Source organism: Pseudophryne corroboree, chromosome 9, assembly GCF_028390025.1.
Source record: "Pseudophryne corroboree isolate aPseCor3 chromosome 9, aPseCor3.hap2, whole genome shotgun sequence".
Classification (NCBI taxonomy): Eukaryota; Metazoa; Chordata; class Amphibia; order Anura; family Myobatrachidae; genus Pseudophryne; species Pseudophryne corroboree.
In genome coordinates this window covers 440,422,529-440,449,717 of record NC_086452.1, presented here as the reverse complement: position 1 = coordinate 440,449,717, position 27,189 = coordinate 440,422,529, and the positions used below count along the sequence as shown (strand labels likewise).

Genomic DNA, 27,189 nt, shown 5'->3' with positions numbered 1-27,189 from the left:
AATCTTTGTTACCGACACAGCTGGCAATTACATTTTCATTCACTGTAAAGCTTAAGCAGCAATGACCATATTCCAAGTAACTAGCTCAGATTAACTATTGAGTGCCTAGTCCTCAGCCTCCTCTAAACCCAGTCTGCACTGTCCCCCAGACAGGACGCAAGAGGAAAATATATTGCAAACCTGTTACTGCTTGTGAAGTGCCAGTTTATAATACAGTATATTGGTGTGCCGAAACACAGGATCTGATGGGTGGTTGCTCTACTAGCAGGGCAACGTCAGTCTATAGGTACGTCCTATAATATTATTATAGCCACATACATATACACCCTATAGCAATACATACCTCTGCTAGCTTTAGATTTTCCGTCTTCACCCGGACACTCTGAGAGATGGACTCCAGGACATCTGCGGCGTTTGAGTTCTCCTTACTAATGCTGACCAGGAACTAGAAAAGGAGAGAAGATGACGGTTCCAGTGTAAATCACTGGTATAATAGCTGCACTGACCGCGCCATATAACAAGCCTCACCTTTACGGGTTTCTTGTGCGGCTCTTTTGCAAAGTAGTACACAGTGAGAACCTTCTGTTTCTGTGGTAGGGGTACCGGCAAGTAGAGGAAGGGATCAAACGTGATGGACACCTGCAGCACACAGATTATAGTAAGGAGAAGGTGCAAGACTGGAAGATTTGCTGACACATGCACTATTATATCTGCTATATAGGAAACTGCTGACAACAGCTATGCGCATTCGTGTGTTACGCTGCCATTACAAGAAGGCTGGGGGGGTCAGGTGGGAATTTTAGACACGACTGCACTGGAACGTGACAGTAAATGGGACACACAGATTACCCCTCACATAAAAGCACCACAGCTATCAATGTGTAGAACAGGGCAGCATTATAAAATTACACTGTGGCACAGTTCAACCTTCAACTGGAGGCAAACAAAAACAATAACAGGGCGTTGCATGTACGGTGGCCCCGACGTGTTTCTAAAAAGCCGTCTCACACACCTGTCTTATCCACAATGAGCAAACCAGTAACTGTTGCTTTAACATGTCGCTTATTACCCATCACTACATTTATACCACTGGAATAAAATGACAGACTCAGAACACTCTGTATACGTGTATTTAATGTGGGTGGTCTTCAGTATGCCGACTGACGGGATCCCGGCGCACAGTATACCGGCGCCGGGATACCGACACTTATTCTCCCTCGAGGGGGTCCACGACTACCCTGGAGGGAGAATAAAATAGCGTGGCCCGTAGCGTGGCGAGCGCAGCGAGCCCGCAAGGGGCTCATTTGCGCTTGCCACACTGTCGGTAAGCCGGCGGTCAGGCTCCCGGCGCCAGTATGCTGGTCGCCGGGAGCCCGACCGCCGGCATATCGTAGTGAACCCTTTAATGTGGATGAAATGGCAGTGGTTGTCTGAATGCTGCAGAGTATTCCTCAGGAATGCTAGGCATGAAGGGTAACAGTGATGTCACTAGGAGCCAGTACCTCAGAAATGCTAGTCATGAAGGGGCATAGTGATATCACTAGGAGCCAGTACCTCAGGATTGCTAGGCATGAAGGGGGCACAGTGATATCACTAGGAACCAGTACCTCAGGATTGCTAGGCATGAAGGGGGCACAGTGATATCACTAGGAGCCAGTACCTCAGGATTGCTAGGCATGAAGGGGGCACAGTGATATCACTAGGAACCAGTACCTCAGGATTGCTAGGCATGAAGGGGGCACAGTGATATCACTAGGAGCCAGTACCTCAGGATTGCTAGGCATGAAGGGGGCACAGTGATATCACTAGGAACCAGTACCTCAGGATTGCTAGGCATGAAGGGGCATAGTGATGTCACTAGGAGCCAGTACCTCAGGATTGCTAGGCATGAAGGGTAACAGTGATGTCACTAGAAGCCAGTACCTCAGGATTGCTAAGCATGAAGGGGCATAGTGATGTCACTAGGAGCCAGTACCTCAGGATTGCTAGGCATGAAGGGTAACAGTGATGTCACTAGGAGCCAGTCCCTCAGGATTGCTAGGCATGAAGGGGCATAGTGATGTTACTAGGAGCCAGTACCTCAGGATTGCTAGGCATGAAGGGTAACAGTGATGTCACTAGGAGCCAGTACCTCAGGATTGCTAAGCATGAAGGGGCATAGTGATGTCACTAGGAGCCAGTACCTCAGGATTGCTAGGCATGAAGGGGCATAATGATGTCACTAGAAGCCAGTACCTCATGATTGCTAGGCATGAAGGGTAACCGTGATGTCACTAGGAGCCAGTACCTCAGGATTGCTAGGCATGAAGGGGCATAATGATGTCACTAGAAGCCAGTACCTCATGATTGCTAGGCATGAAGGGTAACAGTGATGTCACTAGGAGCCAGTACCTCATGATTGCTAGGCATGAAGGGTAACAGTGATGTCACTAGGAGCCAGTACCTCAGGATTGCTAGGCATGAAGGGGCATAGTGATGTCACTAGGAGCCAGTACCTCAGGATTGCTAGGCATGAAGGGGGCACAGTGATGGCACTAGGAGCCAGTACCTCAGGATTGCTAGGCATGAAGGGGCACAGTGATGTCACTAGGAGCCACTACATCAGGGTCTACATTTTAAACAATGTCGACTTAATGACTACATACCGATGTCCCACCCCAGCCATTATACAACATTCTTTCAAGTAACCCTGAACATACTGTAAGAACAGTGAATTGATAGGCTGCATTTTCTATGAACATAATATGAAGCTGAACAAAATGGCTACCTAATTTCACCGAGTGTCAGCAACTAGTGCACTGTAAAACCAGGCAGACTAAGGGCGGGATGTACTATGCATTGCATTCTGGATGCAATACATCCCACCACTTATTGGGTGCATAGTGGCGTTAGTAACGCTGGTACGTACCTAGAATTGAGATTAAAAGCGCAAAGTACAGCTCTTTCTAAAGAGTCGTCCTTTGCGATGAGAGGACTTCCGGGTGCCGCAGAGGGGACACTGGGAGGGATCCGATTGGACCCTCCTCTGGGAAGCAGGTGAAAAGAAGCACATAGGCTTTTATTAGGCAATGCCATCTATAGATAGTATTGCCTACTGAGTCCAAGCTCCAAGAAGTACCGCATTCCAAAGCTTGGTACATATGAGGACGAGGCCAAAACAGCAGATTTAGGAGTTTTGGCCACATTTAGCTTTTAGTACACCCGTTCTAAGGGGGTTATTCAGGTTTGTTATATAAACCAAAAAAGCAAGCAACTGGGCAAAACCACTGCAATTTAGATGTCAGTTTGAACACCCTCCCCCCACATCTAACTCTCTCTGCACATGTTACATCTGCCCCACCTGCAGTGCAGTATGGTTTTGCCCAGTTGCTTTTTTGGTTTACAAAAAAAAATACTGAATAAAGCCCTAATAATGAATATTGTAAAAAATAAAGGTACAGCAAAAAAAAAAAAAAAAAATGAATTCCAGTCTTTGTCTGCTTTAACAAAAAACATATTTTCAGTTTAGTTTGCACTAGAGTGGGTACTGAAGTATTTGGACAGCAAATCCCCGATGGGACCTTGTATTACCGGCCAGAGATTTACATGATCATTCTGTCCTGTTTATTCAACACAAACGGAACTATTAATCAGGATTACATGTGGATACAAGGAAAGATCAGCCCTGCACAAGCAAACACCGGCTCAGTCTTTTCAAGAATAATATTTCAATAGCAGCAGAGAAAGGCAATAATGTAACACAGTGATGTTATCCTGCAATATTGACCATAAAGCCCCCTGTATCCCCTAGATCAGCAATTCCCAGACAGTGTATCCTGGTGTCTGGATGGATCAGACAAATATGCAATTAGGGAGGCCAATCCCGGGCCGTTTTTTCAATCCCAGGATTCGGGATTGAAAAACGCTCAATTCCGGGATTCCCGGGATTGCAGTAGGGATCAGTGAAGAAGGGTGTAGGGAGCAGCGCTGGAGGGCAGGTAGCGGCGTGGAAGGGAGAGAGGGTCTAGGTAGCTGCGGGGCGGGAGGGTCTAGGTAGCTGCGGGGCGGGAGGGTCTAGGTAGCTGCGGGGCGGGAGGGTCTAGGTAGCTGCGGGGCGGGAGGGTCTAGGTAGCTGCGGGGCGGGAGGGAGGGTCTAGGTAGCTGCGGGGCGGGAGGGAGGGTCTAGGTAGCTGCGGGGCGGGAGGGAGGGTCTAGGTAGCTGCGGGGCGGGAGGGAGGGTCTAGGTAGCTGCAGGGCGGGAGGGAGGGTCTAGGTAGCGGGGCGGGAGGGAGGGTGTAGGTAGCGGGGCGGGAGCGAGGGTGTAGGTAGCGGGGCGGGAGGGAGGGTGTAGGTAGCTGGGCGGGAGGGTGTAGGTAGCTGGGCGGGGCGGGAGGGTGTAGGTATCTGGGCGGGAGGGTGTAGGTAGCTGGGCGGAAGGGTGTAGGTAGCTGGGCGGAAGGGTGTAGGTAGCTGGGCGGAAGGGTGTAGGTAGCTGGGCGGAAGGGTGTAGGTAGCTGGGCGGAAGGGTGTAGGTAGCTGGGCGGAAGGGTGTAGGTAGCTGGGCGGAAGGGTGTAGGTAGCTGGGCGGAAGGGTGTAGGTAGCTGGGCGGAAGGGTGTAGGTAGCTGGGCGGGAGGGTGTAGGTAGCTGGGCGGGAGGGTGTAGGTAGCTGGGCGGGAGGGTGTAGGTAGCTGGGCGGAAGGGTGTAGGTAGCTGGGCGGAAGGGTGTAGGTAGCTGGGCGGAAGGGTGTAGGTAGCTGGGCGGGGCGGGAGGGTGTAGGTAGCTGGGCGGAAGGGTGTAGGTAGCTGGGCGGAAGGGTGTAGGTAGCTGGGCGGAAGGGTGTAGGTAGCTGGGCGGAAGGGTGTAGGTAGCTGGGCGGAAGGGTGTAGGTAGCTGGGCGGAAGGGTGTAGGTAGCTGGGCGGGAGGGTGTAGGTAGCTGGGCGGGAGGGTGTAGGTAGCTGGGCGGGAGGGTGTAGGTAGCTGGGCGGAAGGGTGTAGGTAGCTGGGCGGAAGGGTGTAGGTAGCTGGGCGGGGCGGGAGGGTGTAGGTAGCTGGGCGGAAGGGTGTAGGTAGCTGGGCGGAAGGGTGTAGGTAGCTGGGCGGAAGGGTGTAGGTAGCTGGGCGGAAGGGTGTAGGTAGCTGGGCGGAAGGGTGTAGGTAGCTGGGCGGAAGGGTGTAGGTAGCTGGGCGGGGAGGGAGGCTGTTAGAACTGCACGGAGGGAGGGTGGGTGTAAGTAATACCACTTACTATTAGGTGGGCGGCAGCCATGGACACACTGAACGCGGCGGCATTTCAAATGAAGCGCTAGCCAACCAGACCTGGCGGACCGGCAGCCAATCAGGGAAGCGGCCGCAGCAGTCGCTCCTGATTGACGCAGCAGCCAATCAGGAGCGACTGCTGCGGCCGCTTCCCTGATTGGCTGCCGGCCCGCCAGCTCTGATTGGCTGGTGGCCGGCGCCACATTTGAAGTGCCACCGTGTTCAGCGTTTGTCTATGGCTGCCGCCCGCCTATTTGTAAGTAGTACAACTTACACACCCACCCTCCTGCACATGCGCAATGTAATCCCGTGAAACCCGGGATTTGATGCTCCAATACCAGGATTCAAATCCCGGCATTTTTGAGCCCAAATACCGGGATCCCGCCGATCCCGATCCCGGGATTGGCCTCCCTATATGCAATAATGACTCTATGGGCTACATTCTAATTAAAAGAGTTAAACAGGATGGACCTTAATTGTTTATGTATTTTAAACACTGGTCATGGATATCCTTACAACGTGGACTGTTGTGGGTCTTGAGGACAGAGTTTGAGAAGCACTCTTTAATCATTGGTGTAAGAGGAGGGGTTGGTAACCAGTGAAGAACCTCCAGGGTCAGGTTCAGGGTCTTGTTTTTTTTATGTATACGTTAATGATTATTACTTGTGGTCACTTTGCAGGTTTGTAACACGGTTAACATTCAAAGGCAGTGCAGGACAAATAGAGATTTAGGGGGATATCCTATTGGGCCCAGGAAAACATTGGGTGCGAAAAATGTATGTTTTTCGCGATTTTTCACTGATATTTTTTTTTATTTTTATTTTTTTACAGGCTATCCAGATTGATCGCCTGTATTAAAAAAAAAAAAAAAAGTCCTTTCTCCCGAAAACACACAGGTTCAATGAAACCTGGGTGTTTTTGGTAAAAACAGCCTCGTTTTCGCACGGAAACGGGCCAGTTTCTGGGGATTTGGTTTTGCCTGCCTGAAGCAGGCAAAACAAAATCCCCAATGAGCGGGACAACCTGCAACGTCCCATGCCCACTGCAGCAGCAGGCTGGGACTGCAAGCATCCAGAAGCTGTGCTCGGCGCGGTGACCCCCGGCAGAGAAGCCGGGGCAGCGCCGTGACCTCATCTCCCCTCTCCTCCACCCCCGGCAGCGGTCACATGACAGAGGAGCGGCCATGTGACCGGGGTAGCCGGAGCAGCAACGCTGCACCGGGCGCTGTCAGGAGCCGGCACCCGGTGCAGCTTCAGGTAACCCCCGATAAGCCACCGGCAAATTACTGGGGCTAATAAGATATCCTCCTTAGAAAAATTAAATTAAAATAAAAAGAGCAATGGACTAAACTGAAGAAGCAAAAATGAAAAGAGGAAAAAAAAAAAAAGAAGAAAAAAGCTTATGACACAAATCTAAAATCCAGACAAGATAATGAATAGTGATGTAACCGTGGCAACGGGACCCTTGAGTTATAGTTCCCATGTTATATGAAGGTAAGCATGCGGTGGAATAGTCCGTATAATACTTACCCTGTATAGGAAGAGTAGTCACAGGAAGAGGGAGCTATGAGACCTCACTGAGTATGGTGTTTGCTTCTGGAGGCCCCCAACTGAGCATGGGGATGGGGTATGAAAGCAGAGGACCCCACTGCATCTTGGGATCCTCACAAAGTTTTATTTGGTGCCAGTCCTGGTCTCCACCAGATCATACTCAAGGTTAACCCTGTGGAGACCATGGACCCCAAATAAGAAGGTTAATAAATAAATAAATATATATATATAAATTTTTATATTTTTTTATTTTATTTTTATATTTTTGTATATATTTTTTTTCTCAGAACCTTAAAGCTTAGAGGGCAGAGGGTAGGTGTGTGCTGTTGCTACACTATGTAAACATAAGTGAAGCCCCCCGGGCAAACAGCTTGCCATTCCCTGATGTAACTAGTCCCGTCTTAAAAGAAAAGATGCCACACAGGGCCAGCTTCCCTCTTGAGAATGTCAGTGTACAGTAACATTTAGAACTGGTGCCGTCCAGAAGCAACTGAACTCTTTTTTTTTTTTTTTACCTTCTTGAGAATGGGTAAGCTAGAACAATGGGAGAAAAGACAAAGCCATAGAGATATATTCCTTAATGCCACAACCCATTGACAAACTAGATGAATTGCCATCTCCCTAATGGCATCTAGTCTCACCTTAGCACAGACTGGACAGACCAGCTTGGATTTATACTGGCCTTGGAACAAGTCTACCACAAAGGAATCATTCCTCATCTTATGCCGGAGCCAGGCCTCATCTGCCACCTCCTGTGAGGAGAGAATACAGAAGCGGTTACAGAGTGGGGATTTCAGTAACTTCAAAGGGCAATGCAACTAAGATAACACGCCCAGCATTCAAAAACGTACAGTGGTGTCACTTTACTGGGGCGTGGTTGGGGTCGAAGGTGAGAGTGTAGGAACATTCTGTAGGGAACACCAAACGGCTGGCATAACACGCAAAATTCAGAAGCCATATGCAGACTGAGACTTTTCCATAGACCAGTCTGGAATGTCTCTATGCAAATCGTGTATTATGGTACCTCATCAGGCCTCCCGTCCGAGTCCACGGTCTCTGTGTATGGCTTGTTCTGAATCCGGTTCAGATCTTCATGGAGTCCATCCAGCAGAAAAGCCATGAACTCCTGGGCATCGTGCTGGGCATAACCTGTGAACTGGCTGGCCTTGCTGGCAACTATAGCCTGGAAACAAAGTGTCAGGTGATGCATTAAATACTACAATATGACAGTATTTAAGGCAAGCATTACATTTACCAACTAGACACGTCAACCAAAATAGGATTTTAAATTACCTACCGGTAAATCCTTTTCTCGTAGTCCATAAGGGATATCGGGGAGACTTAGTACGATGGGGTATAGATGGGGTCCAAAGGAGCCGGTGCACTTTAAATTTCTTCACTGGGTGTGCTGGCTCCTCCCCTCTATGCCCCCTCCCACGGGCAGTTATAGGTAAAACAGTGTCTGAAGCAGAAAGGACATATATGAGAGAAGGAACAGAATAACAATGAGTGGTGAGATTTATATACCAGCACACCACTAACATACAACAACCAGCAACAGCTGGTAACCACATAAAAGAGAACCTGCAGAACAACGCACTAAGGTGGGCGACCAATATCCCTTATGGACTACGAGAAAAGGATTTACCGGTAGGTAATTAAAATCCTTTTCCTCTAGCATCCATAAGGGATATTAGGGAGACTTCGTACGATGGGGACGTCCCAAAGCTTCCAGAACTGGCGGGAACTTGCAGAGACTTCTGCAGCACCACCTGCCCAAACTGGGTATCCTCTTTGGCCAGGGTATCAAACTTATAGAACTTCAAAGGTGTTCTTCCCCGACCAGGTAGCAGCTCGGCATAGTTGCAACGCCGAGACTCCACGGGCAGCCGCCCAGGAAGAGCCCATTGATCTTGTAGAATGGGCCTTCAGAGACTTAGGAACAGGTAAGGCTGCCGATACATAGGCCTGTTGGATTGTAAGCCTAAGCCAACGAGCAATGGACTGCTTTGAAGCAGGACAACCCTTTTTCTGTGCATCATAGAGCACGAACAAGGAATCAGTCTTTCTGATCCGAGCCGTCCGCTTGACAAAGATCTTCAAGGCTCGCACCGCATCCAATGCCTCTGGCGGAGCAGAAGCGTCAGAACTTGACGGAACCACAATAGGTTGATTCAGGTGAAACGCTGAGACAACCCTCGGCAGGAACTGCTGTCTAGTCCTGAGCTCCGCTCTGTCCTTGGCTGTCTAGTCCTGAGCTCCGCTCTGTCCTTGTAAAAGACCAAGTATGGACTTTTACATGATAAGGCACCCAATTCTGAGACACGCCTAGCGGAGGCCAGGGCCAGTAACATCACAGTCTTTCACGTGAGGTACTTGTCTTCTCCCGTCGTCAGAGGTTCAAACCAGGATGACTGTAGAAATTCCAACACCACATTCAAATCCCAGGGCGCCGTAGGTGGCACAAAAGGAGGTTGTATGTGGAGTACCCCTTGCAAGAAGGTCTGAACTTCTGGCAACATTGCCAATTTCTTCTGGAAGAAAATGGAGAGAGCTGAAATCTGGACCTTAATGGAACCCAGACGTAAGCCCTTATCCACAGCAGCCTGCAGGAAATGTAAGAAACGACTCAAGTGGAACTCTGCAGGTGGATACGTGCGTTCCTTGCACCAAGAGACATATCTTCTCCAGATATGATCGTGTTTTGATGTCAAAGGTTTCCTGGCCTGAACCATGGTAGCAATAACCTTTTTGGAAAGGCCATTGTGAGCTAGGATGTTCTGCTCAACCACTATGTTGTCAAACGAAGTCGCCGTAAGTCCGGGTAGATGAACGGTCCTTGTTGAAGATCTCTTCTTAGTGGTAAAGGCCAAGGGTCTTCGATGGACATGTCCAGAAGTTCCGTGTATCACGCCCTCTGAGGCCAATCCGAGCCAATCAGAATTGGCTGGACACCTTGATTTCTGATTCACTTGAGCACCCTTGGGAGCAAAGGAATCAGAGTTAACAGGTAGTCCAGCCGGTAAGGCCAAGGCGACGTCAGTGCATCCAGTAAAGCAATACCAGTAAAGCTTCTTGTTGAGTCGAGAAGCCATCATGTCTATTTGTGGGCAACCCCTCTGGTCAATGATCTGGTGAAACACCTGATGGTTGAGCCCCCACTCCCCCGGGTGGAGATCTCAGGAAATACGCTTCCCAGTTGTCCACTCCCAGAATGAAGATTGCTGACATTGCTCTTGCATTTCTTTCCGCCCAGAGGAGTATTCTTGACACCTCTCGCATGCAGGCTCTGCTTTTTGTCCCTGCTTGCCGATTGATGTAAGCCACTGCTGTGGCGTTGCCCGACTGTACTTGGATTGCGTGATTCTTGAGCAAAGGAGAGGCCTGAAGCAGAGCATTGTAGATCACCCGAAGTACCATAATGTTGATCAGAAGGAGGGCTTCGTGGGCCGACCACCTGCCCTGGAACTGCGCCCCTTGGGTGAAAGCTCCCCATCCTCTCAGACTCGCATCAGTTGTGAGGAGGATCCAATCCTGAATTTCGAAAATTCCGGCCTTCCGGGAGGTTGGAGGACTGCAGGCACCACAGGAGGGAAATCCTGGCCTGATGTGACGGCCGTATCATCCGATGCATCAGTAGATGTGATCCGGACAACTTGCTCAGGAGATCCAATTGAAAATGTTCTAGCATGGAACATGGAACCTCCCATATTGGATCGCCTCATATGAGGCGACCATCTTCCCCAACAATCTTATGCAGAGATGGATGGATACTCGAGCAGGTCGGAGCTGGTAAGCTTGATTTGAAAAAGCGTTGGGGAGGAGCACCATCGAACTCCAGCTTGTAGCCCTGAGAAACATGGTCCCTGACCCAGGTATCCTGTCAGGAAACCTCCCAGATGTGGCTGAACTGACAGTCGAGTTCCCACCTCGAGATGCCCTCGGGGTGGGTGGGCACAGTCATGCTGAGGACTTAGTGGAAGCAGAACTGGTGCTCTATTCCTGAGAACCGGTGTTTGCAGGTCTTTTTCTCTTACCTCTGGTGCCGCTAATTGCATTGAAGGCACCCCTGGCCCTAGATCGAAATCTGTTAGACCGAAAGGACTGAACAGACGACCCAGGGTAGGAACGCCTCGCCGGCGGGGCCCCAGTTGGAAGAAACGTAGATTTTCCTGCAGTGACTTTGGAAATCCATGTATCCAACTCAACCCCAAAGAGCCATTCCCGAGAAAAGGGGAGGGATTTCACACTGTGCTTGGATTCTGCATCCGCTATCCACCAACGCAACCACAAGGCCCAGTGCGCCGACACTGCCATGGCAGAAGTTCTAGCATTAATATTGCCTATCTCCTTGAGCGAGTCACACAGGACACGTGCAGTGTCCTGAATGTGCTTCAGGAGAGTCACTGTAGTGACCAGAGGCATATCCCCGGAGAGGCTCCCCTGAATCTGAGTAGCCCACGTATGAATGGCATGGGTCATCCAGCAACCCGCTATGACCGGCCTTTGCGATATACCTGCTGCTGTGTAGCTAGGCTTTAGTGTAGTCTCTGTTTTTCTGTCCCCAGGGTCCTCTATGGTAGAGGAGCCCGGGGCAGTCAGTACCGCCTTCTTTGACAGTCGAAAGACGGATACATCAACTCTTGGGGGTTCTTCCCAGAATTTCCTACCTTCAGGAGCAAATGGGAAAGTGTGCAAAAATACCAAGTGTCAAAAAGATTTTATGTCTGGATTTTTTCAGGCTAATTTAAATAGGTCATCTAACTCTGCAGAATCAGGGAAAATAAGATTTTACTCACCGGTAAATCTATTTCTCGTAGTCCGTAGTGGATGCTGGGACTCCGTAAGGACCATGGGGAATAGCGGCTCCGCAGGAGACTGGGCACAACTAAAGAAAGCTTTAGGACTACCTGGTGTGCACTGGCTCCTCCCACCATGACCCTCCTCCAGACCTCAGTTAGGATACTGTGCCCGGAAGAGCTGACACAATAAGGAAGGATTTTGAATCCCGGGTAAGACTCATACCAGCCACACCAATCACACCGTATAACTCGTGATACTATACCCAGTTAACAGTATGAAACATAACTGAGCCTCTCAACAGATGGCTCAACAATAACCCTTTAGTTAAACAATAACTATATACAAGTATTTTAGACAATCCGCACTTGGGATGGGCGCCCAGCATCCACTACGGACTACGAGAAATAGATTTACCGGTGAGTAAAATCTTATTTTCTCTGACGTCCTAAGTGGATGCTGGGACTCCGTAAGGACCATGGGGATTATACCAAAGCTCCCAAACGGGCGGGAGAGTGCGGATGACTCTGCAGCACCAAATGAGCAAACTCTAGGTCCTCCTCAGCCAGGGTATCAAACTTGTAGAATTTTGCAAATGTGTTTGACCCCGACCAAGTAGCTGCTCGGCAAAGTTGTAAAGCCGAGACCCCTCGGGCAGCCGCCCAAGAAGAGCCCACCTTCCTCGTGGAATGGGCTTTCACTGATCTAGAATGCGGCAGTCCAGCCGCAGAATGTGCAAGCTGAATCGTACTACAGATCCAGCGAGCAATAGTCTGCTTTGAAGCAGGAGCACCCAGCTTGTTGGGTGCATACAGGATAAATAGCGAGTCAGTTTTCCTGACACTAGCTGTCCTGGAAACAAATTTTCAGGGCCCTGACTGCGTCCAACAACTTGGAATCCTCTAAGTCTTTAGTAGCCGCAGGCACTACAATAGGTTGGTTCAAATGAAAAGCTGATACCACCTTAGGGAGAAACTGGGGACGAGTCCTCAATTCTGCCCTATCCATATGGAAAATCAGATAAGGGCTTTTACATGACAAAGCCGCCAATTCTGACACACGCCTGGCCGAAGCCAAGGCCAACAGCATGACCACTTTCCACGTGAGATATTTCAAATCCACGGTTTTAAGTGGCTCAAACCAATGCGACTTTAGGAAATCCAACACCACGTTGAGATCCCAAGGTGCCACTGGAGGCACAAAAGGGGGCTGAATATGCAGCACTCCCTTAACAAATGTCTGAACTTCAGGCAGTGAAGCCAGTTCTTTCTGGAAGAAAATCGACAGAGCCGAAATCTGGACCTTAATGGAACCCAATTTTAGGCCCATAGTCAACCCTGACTGTAGGAAGTGCAGAAAACGGCCCAGCTGAAATTCCTCCGTTGGGGCCTTCCTGGCCTCACACCACGCAACATATTTTCGCCATATGCGGTGATAATGGTTTGCGGTCACTTCTTTCCTAGCTTTAATCAGCGTAGGGATGACTTCCTCCGGAATGCCCTTTTCCTTCAGGATCCGGCGTTCAACCGCCATGCCGTCAAACGCAGCCGCGGTAAGTCTTGGAACAGACAGGGCCCCTGCTGCAGCAGGTCCTGTCTGAGCGGCAGAGGCCATGGGTCCTCTGAGATCAGTTCTTGAAGTTCCGGGTACCAAGCTCTTCTTGGCCAATCCGGAACAATGAGTATAGTTCTTACTCCTCTTTTTCCTATTATCCTCAGTACCTTGGGTATGAGAGGAAGAGGAGGGAACACATAAACCGACTGGAGCGTCCACAGCTATTGCCTGAGGGTCTCTCGACCTGGCGCAATATCTTTCTAGCTTTTTGTTTAGGCGGGACGCCATCATGTCCACCTGTGGCCGTTCCCAACGGTTCACAATCAGCTGGAAGACTTCTGGATGAAGTCCCCACTCTCCCAGGTGGAGGTCGTGCCTGCTGAGGAAGTCTGCTTCCCAGTTGTCCACTCCCGGAATGAACACTGCTGACAGTGCTAACACGTGATTTTCCGCCCATCGGAGAATCCTTGTGGCTTCTGCCATCGCCATCCTGCTTCTTGTGCCGCCCTGTCGGTTTACATGGGCGACTGCCGTGATGTTGTCTGACTGAATCAGTACCGGCTGGTTTTGAAGCAGGGGTCTTGCCTGACTTAGGGCATTGTAAATGGCCCTCAGTTCCAGAATATTTATGTGTAGGGAAGTCTCCTGACTTGACCATAGTCCCTGGAAGTTTCTTCCCTGTGTGACTGCCCCCCAGCCTCGAAGGCTGGCATCCGTGGTCACCAGGACCCAGTCCTGTATGCCGAATCTGCGGCCCTCTTGAAGATGAGCACTCTGCAGCCACCACAGCAGAGACACCCTGGTCCTTGGAGACAGGGTTATCAGCCGATGCATCTGAAGATGCGATCCGGACCACTTGTCCAACAGGTCCCACTGAAAGGTCCTTGCATGGAACCTGCCGAATGGGATTGCTTCGTAGGAAGCTACTATTTTTCCCAGGACTCGCGTGCAGTGATGCACCGACACCTGTTTTGGTTTCAGGAGGCCTCTGACTAGAGATGACAGCTCCTTGGCTTTCTCCTCCGGGAGAAACACTTTTTTCTGTTCTGTGTCCAGAACCATCCCCAGGAACAGTAGACGTGTCGTAGGGACCAGCTGTGACTTTGGAATATTTAGAATCCAACCGTGCTGTTGTAGCACCTCCCGAGATAGTGCTACCCCGACCAACAACTGCTCCCTGGACCTCGCCTTTATCAGGAGATCGTCCAAGTACGGGATAATTAAAACTCCCTTTTTTCGAAGGAGTATCATCATTTCGGCCATTACCTTGGCAAATACCCTCGGTGCCGTGGACAGACCAAACGGCAACGTCTGGAATTGGTAATGACAATCCTGTACCACAAATCTGAGGTACTCCTGGTGAGGATGGTAAATGGGGACATGCAGGTAAGCATCCTTGATGTCCAGTGATACCATGTAATCCCCCTCGTCCAGGCTTGAAATAACCGCCCTGAGCGATTCCATCTTGAACTTGAATTTTTTTATATAAGTGTTCAAGGATTTCAAATTTAAAATGGGTCTCACCGAACCGTCCGGTTTCGGTACCACAAACATTGTGGAATAGTAACCCCGTCCTTGTTGAAGGAGGGGCACCTTGACTACAGGCTGAGTATCCCTTATCCATAATTGAAAATCCCACATTTTTGGTTCCCCTACTGAGATAATGACACACATATTTATATATCATATTATATATCTATATAATATATCTATATATACACATAATATATAATATATATGTCATTATCTCAGTAGGGGACCCAAAAATGTGGGATTTTGAATTTTGGTTAAGGGATACTCAACCTGTATCACCTGCTGGGAATACAGCTTGTGAATTGCCTCTAGCACAGCCTCCCTGTCTGAGGGAGTTGTTGGCAAGGCAGATTTGAGGAAACGGCGAGGGGGAGACGTCTCGAATTCCAGCTTGTACCCCTGAGATACCACTTGAAGAATCCAGGGATCTACCCGTGAGCGAGCCCACTGATTGCTGAAGTTCTTGAGACGGGCCCCCACCGTACCTGGCTCCGCCTGTGGAGCCCCAGCGTCATGCGGTGGACTTCGAGGAAACGGGGGAGGACTTTTGTTCCTGGGAACTGGCTGTATGCTGCAGCTTTTTCCCTCTACCTCTGCCTCTGGGCAGAAAGGACGCGCCTTTAACCCGCTTGCCTTTTTGGGGCCGAAAGGACTGTACCTGATAATACGGTGCTTTCTTTGGCTGTGAGGGAACATGGGGTAGAAAAGCTGACTTCCCAGCTGTCGCTGTGGAAACGAGGTCCGAGAGACCATCCCCAAACAACTCCTCACCTTTATAAGGCAAAACTTCCATATGCCTTTTAGAATCTGCATCCCCTGTCCACTGCCGAGTCCATAACCCACTCCTGGCAGAAATGGACATAGCACTTATTTTAGATGCCAGCCGGCAAATATCCCTCTGTGCATCTCTCATGTATAAGACTGCGTCTTTAATATGCTCTATGGTTAGCAATATAGTGTCCCTGTCAAGGGTATCAATATTTTCCGACAGGGAATCTGACCACGCAGCTGCAGCACTGCACATCCATGCTGAAGCAATAGCCGGTCTTAAAATAATACCTGAGTGTGTATATACAGACTTCAGGATAGCCTCCTGCTTCCTATCAGCAGGCTCCTTCAGGGCGGCCGTATCCGGAGACGGTAGTGCTACCTTCTTTGACAGGCGTGTGAGCGCTTTATCCACCCTAGGGGATATTTCCCAACGTGACCTATCCTCTGGCGGGAAAGGGTACGCCATTAGTAACTTTTTAGAAATTACCAGTTTCTTATCGGGGGAAGCCCACGCTTCTTCACACACCTCATTTAATTAATCAGATGGGGGAAAAACCACTGGCAGTTTTTTCTCCCCAAACATAATACCCTTTTTTGTGGTACCTGGGGTAACATCAGAAATGTGCAACACATTTTTCATTGCCTCAATCATGTAACGTGTGGCCCTATTGGAAGTTACATTAGTCTCATCGTCGTCGACACTGGATTCAGTATCCGTGTCGACATCTGTGTCTGCCATCTGAGGTAGCGGGCGTTTTAGAGCCCCTGATGGCTTTTGAGACAGTTGGGCAGGCACGAGCTGAGAAGCCGGCTGTCCCACATCTGCTATGTCGTCAAACCTTTTATGTAAGGAGTTGACACTTTCACGTAATTCCTTCCACAAGTCCATCCACTCAGGTGTCGGCCCCGCAGGGGGTGACATCACATTTATCGGCATCTGCTCCGCCTCCACATAAGCCTCCTCATCAAACATGTCGACACAGCCGTACCGACACACCGCACACACACAGGGAATGCTCTGACTGAGGACAGGACCCCACAAAGCCCTTTGGGGAGACAGAGAGAGAGTATGCCAGCACACACCAGAGCGCTATATAACACAGGGATTAACACTATAACTGAGTGATTTTCCCTTATAGCTGCTTATATGTATACTACTGCGCCTAAATTTAGTGCCCCCCCCCCCCCCCCCTCTCTCTTTTTTACCCTTTGTAGTCTTGAAACTGCAGGGGAGAGCCTGGGAGCGATCCTTCCAGTGGAGCTGTGAGGGAAAAATGGCGCCAGTGTGCTGAGGGAGATAGCTCCGCCCCTTTTTCGGCAGACTTCTCCCGCTTTTTTATGGATATCTGGCAGGGGTATTTTTCACATATATAGCCTCTAAGACTATATTATGTGAGTTTTATGCCAGCAAGGTGTTTAATATTGCTGCTCAGGGCGCCCCCCCCCCAGCGCCCTGCACCCATCAGTGACCGGAGTGTGAGGTGTGCATGAGGAGCAATGGCGCACAGCTGCAGTGCTGTGCGCTACCTTGTTGAAGACCGAAGTCTTTTGCCGCCGATTTCCAGGACCATCTTCTTGCTTCTGGCTCTGTAAGGGGGACGGCGGCGCGGCTCCGGGACCGGACGACCGAGGCTGGGCCTGTGTTCGATCCCTCTGGAGCTAATGGTGTCCAGTAGCCTAAGAAGCCCAAGCTAGCTGCAAGCAGGTAGGTTCGCTTCTTCTCCCCTTAGTCCCTCGTAGCAGTGAGTCTGTTGCCAGCAGATCTCACTGAAAATAAAAAACCTAAAAGTATACTTTCTTTTCTAGGAGCTCAGGAGAGCCCCTAGTGTGCATCCAGCTCAGCCGGGCACAAGATTCTGAGGTCTGGAGGAGGGTCATGGTGGGAGGAGCCAGTGCACACCAGGTAGTCCCTAAAGCTTTCTTTAGTTGTGCCCAGTCTCCTGCGGAGCCGCTATTCCCCATGGTCCTTACGGAGTCCCAGCATCCACTTAGGACGTCAGAGAAAGTGACATTAGGCTTGTTTTGTGTAAAGAAAAACAACTGCTGTGACGCAGCGTCCTCAAGAAGGGAGCTTTAACATGTCCCGTATAGCCAGAATGAGGGGTTCAATACCCTGAGCAGAAGTGGAATCCCCACCAACGGGATCCAAGTCATCCCCATCCTCCTGTATTTCCTCATCTGAATCAGAGAGTAGAGCAGGTAAACCACGCTTTTGTGGTCCTGAGTTAGAGAGGGGGGGCTGTGTAACATCTGCCCTAGCAGTTGAGTCTGCAACAGCTTGTCAGCCGCACTTTGAACCAGGGAACCCACACCCCCCCACCGCCCCCTCCCCGCCCGTAGCGGGCCCCCCCTGTTTGTACTCACCACAGACTTCACCTTCAGGCAGGGTTAGGGGTGTGCAGCATGTTGCGGCTTTGACAGCCAAGGCGCAGTGCCCCGCTGAACAACAAACCCTCAGGACGGTGGTTCTGCTGCGGGGAAAGGGCTCTGACACCTCGCGAGGCCGGTGACCGCTCCCCCCCTAATTCCCACGGTGCAGGTATGCTGTTGCCCAAACAGCATACCGAAAATAATAAAAGTTTAAAAGAAATTGAAGAAAACTCTCTGGAGCTGCAGAGTGTGCATCCTCTCCTGAGGGCACTTTTTTCTAAACTGCCTGTGGGAGGGGGCATAGAGGGGAGGAGCCAGCACATCCAGTGAAGAAATTTAAAGTGCACCGGCGACTTTGGACCCCGTCTATACCCCATCGTACTAAGTCTCCCCAATATCCCTTATGGATGCTAGAGAAACATACTTTATGTAGGCTGCAGAAGAGAAAAGGGTCACGCAGATGCATACATGTGGATGTTAGGTCATATAGAGGGACTACTAGACCCAGAAGAATCTAAGAGGCTTTAAGTATACTCCTTGTCACAGAGCATTTAATTAATGTCAATACTCAATTCGACAACACACCTCCAAGACCTGGTCTATGAAGCTTTTTTACCCAGCCTTTGTACATGTTGCTTTTAGTGCCACAGGCAGGTGGATGGGCAAATTAGGATGGCACTGAAGTGTGCTGTACATAATTCCAATGGACTCTCAGAGGAGTAAAAGGTCTGGAAGACTCACCCAGTTCCTGGAACAAAGTCCCAAAGACATCCTACTTAAAGATGGAATCACTTTGTTCATGGCTGTATCTATGTTAAAATGGGAGTCGCACTCCTCCAGTTGGTATAAGAGTTCATCTCCATCAGTATCTCAAACAGGAGTTCATTTGGTGGGCAGTCCAGAAAAAGCCCTTCTGTATGGCCTGGCATCACCGCCACAGGGGTTAACAAAGGTGGTGGTCCTTCAGTGATTACCTTTAGGTGACTAAGGGCTCATTCAGAGGAGTTGGCAGCCAGGAAGCAACCAGCCCTGAACAGCCTATAAATCTTCATAGATTGTTCAACATGCGGAGGCCCTCTACGGTCCTGCAGAGAATGGCTTTCCTTGGATGGATCGATGACAAGTTAGGCCAAGGTCTCCTGAAATTATCTCTCTCCACTTTTGAGCCAAGTGTCTGCTCTAATCCTGCTGCATTTAGGTTTCAGGCTCATTTTTTGTGGCTAGTTATGGTTCCATTTCCTCAGTTTAACAATCACTGGTGATGGAAAAGCTCTCCATATTCGCTGGACCATCTCACTCCTCTGCCATGCAGTCTGCAGGCATCTTCCCTGGTACATGGCCCAGTTAGTCTTGCTTATTTTTGCACAAACTGAAGTCTAGTGTATAAAGATGCAAGCTTCTTATGATAAGCTGTAGGTTCCAGGTCAAGTATCAACTCCTTGTAAGCCCATGTCCCATTCATCATTGTCATCCACAGTTCAGGAGATGAGAACTGGCTTAAATTTAAGATGAGAAAAGTCTTAAATGAGAAACCCTAGTTAATTCGGACAAATTTGTCCAGATCATTTCCAACTGGGGTACCCCAAATGTGGACAGGATGGCATCACGACAAAACTGCGGCTTAACCAGTGAGGTGTACCACTGGGGTATGGCGTTCCTACTTCAATGACTGTCAAAGGAAATTCTCTACATAGTTCCAGAACATCCTGCATCTAGAACTGGATTTAAAGGCAAAGCCTCCATTCCCTAAAGCCCTGAGTTTGTGGGAGACTATTTCAGCACACCCTGGCCTGGGTTGCCTAACCTTCAATAGAGAAAGTCTCACAAGGCTTACGATTACCTTCACACTCTTAGCAGATCTTTAGACTTGTGTGGAAAGTTCCCTTCCAAGTTGGCAGCCCTTTTATCCACAATGGCAAATCAGAGGAAGTCTTCCTTACACCTGAATGAGAACTCTGTATTCCCTTCTCCTTTCACCCTTTTTGGTCCCATCCTTGGGAACTGGATGTTCAACTTTTGGAATTAATGCTGATTATTACACTGTATACTTTGAAGAGATCGTCAAGCTAGACAAAGGTGCTCCAGACAGTCCAGGTGATAGAGAGTCTCCTCTCAGTACATGCTGCACTGGTAATTATACTCCGTAATCAATTTCTATCTTTCACTCCAGAGACTCCAAAAGCTACAAATTATTTGTATCAGCTTGGTCACTACAACATTTTGTGATTCAGGCTGATTATCATACATTTTGTAATTGTGTCTAGTATGTGTGTATTTGTGTCAATTTAAGTGTTATGTTTATATTAAACTGGGTGGGGTGTTTTTTTTTTGTTTTGTTTTTTAACTACCTTGGTCAAGCGCCTGCCTGGTCCAGGTGATAGGCATGCCCCAGGCCTTCTGAGAATAATCTGTGCAAGGAATCCACGCGGTTTTAACATAGAATTTGACGGCAGATAAGAACCATTTGGCCAAACTAATCTGCCCCTTTTTTTTACCATATTTTTATCTCGAACCTTATTTGATCCTTATTTCTTTGTAAGGATATCCTTATGTCTATCCCATGCAAGTTTAACTTGCTCTACTGTCTTAGCCTCTACCACCTCTGATGGTAGGCTATTCCACTTGTCCACTAACCTTTCTGAAGTAATTTTTCCTCAAATTTCTCCAAACAGCCCATCAAACATTCTTACTCCGTGGCTTCAGGGGTCATCAGCGTTGGGTGTAAACGTTCTTTTTTATTTTTTGTTGCTTTTGATAGTTTACCCCTCCCAATGTTTTTCTCCTAAGGAGGTTTGAAACTCGCACATCTCTAGATATTTTATTCTGAGGCTGAGCTGTTGCCCAATGATTTGTCTGGTTTATGTGCATACTCTGTTTTTCTTGGTGTGAATTGACTTCTTGAGGACATTACAAGATCCAGTCCGCAGGAGGAAGTGTGTGACATTTTTCTCCTTCGCGTTAAAGCCCCAGGAGGCAGGATCTACAGTATGACTATAGACCTGTATTGCACATTACGCTACACAAGGTTAATGGTAAGTACTAGTTTTTTTTAAGTCCCTGAATATCAATAATCCTAGTAATGGGGATAGGTAATGGGGGTTTGGGTCGTTGGGTAGACACAACTTAGGTCTACAGTCATTAGGTCGACCATGGAAGGGCGACATGATTTGGTCAACAGGGACAATAGGTCGACATGGTCATTAGGTCGACAGGTCAAAAGGTCGACTTTTATTTTTTATTTATTTTTTACTTTTTTTGGGGCGTCGTTTTCTTCGTAAAGTGACAGGGAACCCCAATTAGTGCACCGTGTCCCCTCACATGGCTCGCCATGCTTCGGGCAAGGGGGGGTCATTACGACCCGATCGCACGCTGCGCTTCGTCGCAGCCATGTGCGCGGCGGCCGCATTGCGCAGGCGCATCGTTGCCCTGCGACGGCAGTCGCCAGGCAGCGACGCCGCTAGCGAGGAAAGCGGTCGCAGCAGCGACTGCAAGAAGATTGACAGGAGGAAGGCGGAACCGGGCGTTTTCGAGGAGTGGTGAGTCCAACGCAGGCGTGTCCAGGCGTTTGGAGGGTGGATGTCGGACGTCAATTCCGGGCCCTGCATCGCTGGAACGATCGCACAGGGTAAGTAACTCTCACCCTGGTCTTCTTTTACAGGAAACGTTTTTAGCATAGAAAGGCTGCACAAGCGATCGCAGTCCTGCTATGCAGAAATACACTCCCCCCATAGGCGGCGTCTAGTTGATCGCACGGGCAGCAAAAAGTTGCTAGGTGCGATCAACTTGGAAAGACCCCTAAGGTTACTGTTCCAATCGTAGTCCACGTGGATCGCTAACTATGAAAAAAATCGACCTTTTGACCTGTCGACCCAATGACCATGTCGGCCTTCAGTAGTCGACCTAATGACTGTCGACTTAACGACCGTATCCCGATAATGGTATACTGGGTTTTCCTAACACTTTATACAAACACAAAGCAATCCGGTCACATTTTCTATAAATAAAACCCCAAATGTATATTCTCTGTGGTTACAACAAGGAGTTCTCTTCATATCATGTAAGGTAGATCTGCAATATCCTTACCTTGAGTTTAGACGGCTGGAAGGCGTGATGAGTTCCTTTCCAAAGCGTCCTCAGCAAGACTGCAAAACTGACGGCAAGACGCCCACCAGTCCCCAGTGGGTTGTTGCAGTTGATCTCGGATTCAAATGAATGGTCTTGAGAACGAGAGAGAATATAAGAATTACAATCAGATGTTGAGAAACAGGGAAGACCAAACCAGCATCAAACTATGGAAAACGTATTTCTGCACTGCAGGGCTGGGGAGGTCATCAAATCACTAGAAAAAGTCAGACTGCATGACTAAGCCAAGCGCCTCCGGCACACGCGTAGCCACTGACCTTGGAAGTAATCTCTGAGCTCCCGCGTATTAGACAGGGACTGTATGACGCTATTCATGAAGCAGGTGTTTCCCAGATTGACCAGGCCGGTAAAACCCGGCACACACACTCTCTTCTCCTCTTCCACCTGCGCATTGTCGCTGCTCATTGTGTTGTGCGTCATCGGGGGTACCATGCAGGTCGGCTTGGGCTGAAATCACAGGGAGATAGAACATCCGCAGGAGGATATAAATTAGTTTAATAAACACCTCCTCCAGCCGTATACATCATTTAGATGTACCATATAAATAAACTGAGTCGGTGGACAAAATCCACAAAACATTCATTAAAACTAAGATTATTGCTATGTCACATAAATTAGTTCCACCCGTGTCTCCTTAGGACAATCTCTGCCATCATTTGATATATGAACAACATTTTTGCAGGTTTACTTTCTTTTAAGGCTCTAACATTTAGGGGTCTATTCATGAAGCAGTGAAAAGTGTGGAGGAAGTGAGACTGTGGAGAAGTTGCCCATGGCAACCAATCAGCTGCTCCGTACAATGGTATAGTATGCAAATTATGTTACTTCAATGCTGATTGGTCGCCATGGGAAACTTCTCCACTCTTTTCACTGCTTCATGAATAGACCCCCTACTATATTACTATTCACAGTTGGGATCTAATCTATCCTGAAAAAAATGACGCCAAAAGATTCACACTCATTTAAAAATAACGAGGAATATGTACTAAGCCTTGAAGAGAGATAAAATGGAGATCCAAAAAAAAAAAAAAGTGCCTGTTTGGCTGGGAACAAGCAGCTCCGGCCAACTCTGACTTCATTACAACCGGCCCCATAGTGTGAAACAGTGTTTTAACCCTCACAGTCTCCTACCGAAGCCAGAAGCTGCTCCGTTTTCACAGAGACATGTTCAGTCGCTGCTCTTGGCGAAACGTTATCCATGTTTGTGTCCTCCACCCGGGGCTTCTCCTTCTCCACCACTCTAGGTTCTTCTTTGCTGGACAACGGGTGCTGGTTACTACCAGACTGTGTTTTGTCAAGGGGGGTAGGACTTGCAGGCATCGCAACCTTTGCACCACCCACTGCACCTTAAAAAGGGGGAAAGAAGGTTTTCTGTTTAGCAGCAAATTTGCACCTGTACTTACTCAAAAATATTTCTCTAACGTCCTAGTGGATGCTGGGGACTCCGTAAGGACCATGGGGATAGACGGGCTCCGCATGAGACATGGGCACTTTAAGAAAGAATTTAGGTTCTGGTGTGCACTGGCTCCTCCCTCTATACCCCTCCTCCAGACCTCAGTTTGATACTGTGCCCAGACAAGCTGGGTGCTTTTCAGTGAGCTCTCCTGAGTTTGCTGAGAGAAAGTATTTTGTTAGGTTTTTTATTTTCAGGGAGCTCTGCTGGCAACAGACTCCCTGCATCGTGGGACTGAGGGGAGAGAAGCAGCCCTACTCTCTGAAGCTAGGTCCTGCATCTTAGGCTACTGGACACCATTAGCTCCAGAGGGATCGTATGCAGGATCTCACCCTCGCCGTCCGATCCCAGAGCCGCGCCGCCATCCCCCTCGCAGAGCCGGAAGACAGAAGCCGGGTGAGTATAAGAAGCAAAGAAGACTTCACAGGCGGCAGAAGACTCCGTTCTTCACCGAGGTAACGCACAGCACTGCAGCTGTGCGCCATTGCTCCCACACACCTCACATACTCCGGTCACTGTAAGGGTGCAGCGCCCTGGGCAGCATTTGGGACCTCTTTTGGCAAAAGTTAAACATATATACAAGTTGGGCACTGTATATATGTATGAGCCCCCGCCAAAAATTGCATATTTAAGCGGGACAGAAGCCCGCCGCCGAGGGGGCGGAGCTTCTTCCTCAGCACTCACCAGCGCCTTTTTTTCTCCATAGCTCCGCTGAGAGGAAGCTCCCCAGTCTCTCCCCTGCAGTTACACGGTAGAAGAGGGTAAAAAGAGAGGGGGGGGGCACATAATTAGGCGCAAAAAACAATATATAAACAGCAGCTACTGGGTTAACATTAAGTTACTGTGTTATTCCTGGGTTTATAGCGCTGGGGTGTGTGCTGGCATACTCTCTCTCTGTCTCTCCTAAGGGCCTTGTGGGGGAACGGTCTTCAAAAAGGGCATTCCCTGTGTGTGTGGTGTGTCGGTACGCTTGTGTCGACATGTCTGATGAGTAAGGCTATGTGGAAGCAGAGCGGGAGCAAATGAATGTGGTGTCTCCGCCGACGGCGCCGACACCTGATTGGATGGATATGTGGAAGGTTTTAAATGATAATGTTAATTCCTTGCATAAAAGGTTAGAAAAAGCTGAAGCCTCAGGACAGTCAGGGTCCCAACCTGTGCCTGATCCTATGTCGCAGAGGCCGTCAGGGTTTCAGAAGCGCCCACTATCCCAAATTGTTGACACAGATACAGACATGGATTCTGACTCCACTGTCGATTACGATGATGCAAAGTTACAGCCAAAATTGTCTAAATCCATCCGTTATATGATTATAGCAATTAAGGATGTGTTGCACATCACAGAGGAAATCCCAGTCCCTGACAAGAGGGTACATATGTATGGGGAAAAGAAGCCAGAGGTAACCTTTCCCCCCTCACACGAGCTAAATGAGGTATGTGAAAAGGCTTGGGAATCTCCAGATAAAAAACTGCAGATTCCCAAAAGGATTCTTATGGCGTATCCTTTCCCGCCAACGGACAGGTTACGCTGGGATTCCTCCCCTAAGGTGGACAAAGCTTTAACACGCTTATCCAAGAAGGTAGCCCTGCCGTCACAGGATACGGCTACCCTCAAAGATGCTGCGGATCGCAAACAGGAGGTTACCCTGAAGTCCATTTATACACATTCAGGTACCTTACTGAGGCCAGCGATCGCGTCGGCCTGGGTGTGTAGTGCTGTAGCAGCATGGACGGATACCGTGTCTGAGGAAATTGATACCTTAGACAAGGATACTATATTGTTGACCTTGGGGCATATTAAAGGCGCTGTCCTATATATGAGACATGCTCAAAGAGACATTAGTCTACTGGGTTCTAGAATAAATGTTATGTCAATTTCTGCCAGAAGGGTCCTGTGGACTCGGCAATGGACAGGTGATGCCGACTCAAAAAGGCATATTATGGAGGTTTTACCTTACAAGGGTGAGGAATTGTTTGGGGAGGGTCTCTCGGACCTGGTCTCCACAGCTACTGCTGGAAAGTCAAATTTTTTGTCATATGTTTCCTCACAGCCTAAGAGAGCACCGTATTATCAAATGCAGTCCTTTCGATCACAGAAAAGCAAGAAAGTCCGAGGTGCGTCCTTTCTTGCCAGAGGCAGGGGCAGAGGAAAGAAGCTGCACAACACAGCTAGTTTCCAGGAACAGAAGTCCTCCCCGGCCTCTACAAAATCCACCGCATGACGCTGGGGCTCCATAAGCGGAGCTAGGCCCGGTGGTGGCACATCTTCGAAATTTCAGCCACAAGTGGGTTCACTCCCAGTTGGATCCCTGGGCAATAGAGATTGTGTCTCAGGGATTCAAGCTGGAATTCGAGGAGATGCCCTCACCGATACCTCAAATCGGCCCTGCCAGCTTCCCCCCACGAGAGGGAAATAGTGTTAACTGCAATTCACAAATTGTATCTTCAACAGGTGGTGGTCAAGGTTCCCCTCCTTCAACAAGGAAGGGGTTATTATTCGACCATGTTTGTAGTCCCGAAACCGGACGGTTCGGTCAGACCCATATTGAATTTAAAATCCCTGAACATATACCTGAAAAGGTTCAAGATGGAATCGCTGAGAGCGGTCATCGCAAGCCTGGAAGAGGGGGATTTTATGGTGTCTCTGGACATAAAGGATGCATACCTTCATGTCCCCATTTATCCACCTCATCAGGCGTACCTCAGATTTGTGGTACAGGATTGTCATTACCAATTTCAGACGTTGCCGTTTGGTCTCTCCACGGCACCGAGAATATTTACCAAGGTAATGGCGGAAATGATGGTACTCCTGCGGAAGCAAGGAGTCACAATTATCCCATACTTGGACGATCTCCTCATAAAAGCGAGATCAAGAGAGCAGTTGCTGATCAGTGTAGAACTTTCTCTGGAAGTGTTACGGCAACACAGCTGGATTATAAATATTCCAAAGTCGCAGTTGGTTCCTACGACTCGTCTGCCTTTCCTGGGCATGATTCTAGACACAGACCAGAAAAGGGTTTATCTCCCGATGGAGAAAGCTCAGGAACTCATAACACTGGTCAGGAACCTATTAAAACCAAAACAGGTGTCAGTGCATCACTGCACTCGTGTCCTGGGAAAGATGGCGGCATCATACGAGGCCATTCCCTTCGGCAGGTTCCATGCGAGGACTTTTCAATGGGACTTACTGGACAAGTGGTCCGGATCACATCTTCAGATGCATCGGTTAATCACCCTATCCCCCAGGGCCAGGGTGTCACTCCTGTGGTGGCTACAGAGCGCTCACCTTCTCGAGGGCCGCATATTCGGCATTCAGGACTAGGTCCTGGTGACCACGGACACAAGCCTCCGAGGTTGGGGTGCAGTCACACAGGGAAGAAATTTCCAAGGTCTGTGGTCAAGTCAAGAGACTTGCCTTCACATCAACATCCTGGAACTAAGGGCCATATACAACGCCCTACGTCAAGCGGAGACCCTGCTTCGCGACTAACCGGTTCTGATTCAGTGAGACAACATCACCGCAGTGGCTCATGTAAACCGCCAAGGCGGCACAAGGAGCAGAGTGGTGATGGCGGAAGCCACCAGAATTCTTCGCTGGGCGGAGAATCACGTAAGCGCACTGTCAGCAGTGTTCATCCCGGGAGTGGACAACTGGGAAGCAGACTTCCTCAGCAGACACGACCTCCACCCGGGAGAGTGGGGACTTCATCAGGAAGTCTTCGCACAGATTACAAGTCGGTGGGAACTGCAACAGGTGGACATGATGGCATCCCGCC

At 49.2% G+C, this 27,189-nt stretch overlaps 1 protein-coding gene across 11 annotated transcripts in view; it reads right to left on the bottom strand.

The window, feature by feature from the left end:
- Window positions 1–27,189, bottom strand: part of USP19 (ubiquitin specific peptidase 19) — a 156,221-nt gene that overhangs the window by 63,949 nt on the left and 65,083 nt on the right. For 5 of the 11 annotated variants that reach the window (XM_063941103.1, XM_063941113.1, XM_063941106.1 and 2 more), the window contains exons 10-17: window positions 24,098–24,151; window positions 23,092–23,306; window positions 22,218–22,407; window positions 21,901–22,034; window positions 7,814–7,972; window positions 7,431–7,541; window positions 529–639; window positions 344–445 (exon numbers count right to left, since the gene is read on the bottom strand). In XM_063941103.1, the coding sequence (XP_063797173.1) occupies window positions 344–445; window positions 529–639; window positions 7,431–7,541; window positions 7,814–7,972; window positions 21,901–22,034; window positions 22,218–22,407; window positions 23,092–23,306; window positions 24,098–24,151 (1,076 nt within the window). The remainder of the gene's footprint in view (window positions 1–343; window positions 446–528; window positions 640–7,430; window positions 7,542–7,813; window positions 7,973–21,900; window positions 22,035–22,217; window positions 22,408–23,091; window positions 23,307–24,097; window positions 24,152–27,189) is intronic. The other 6 variants (XM_063941107.1, XM_063941109.1, XM_063941112.1 and 3 more) reach the window with 3 other exon arrangements.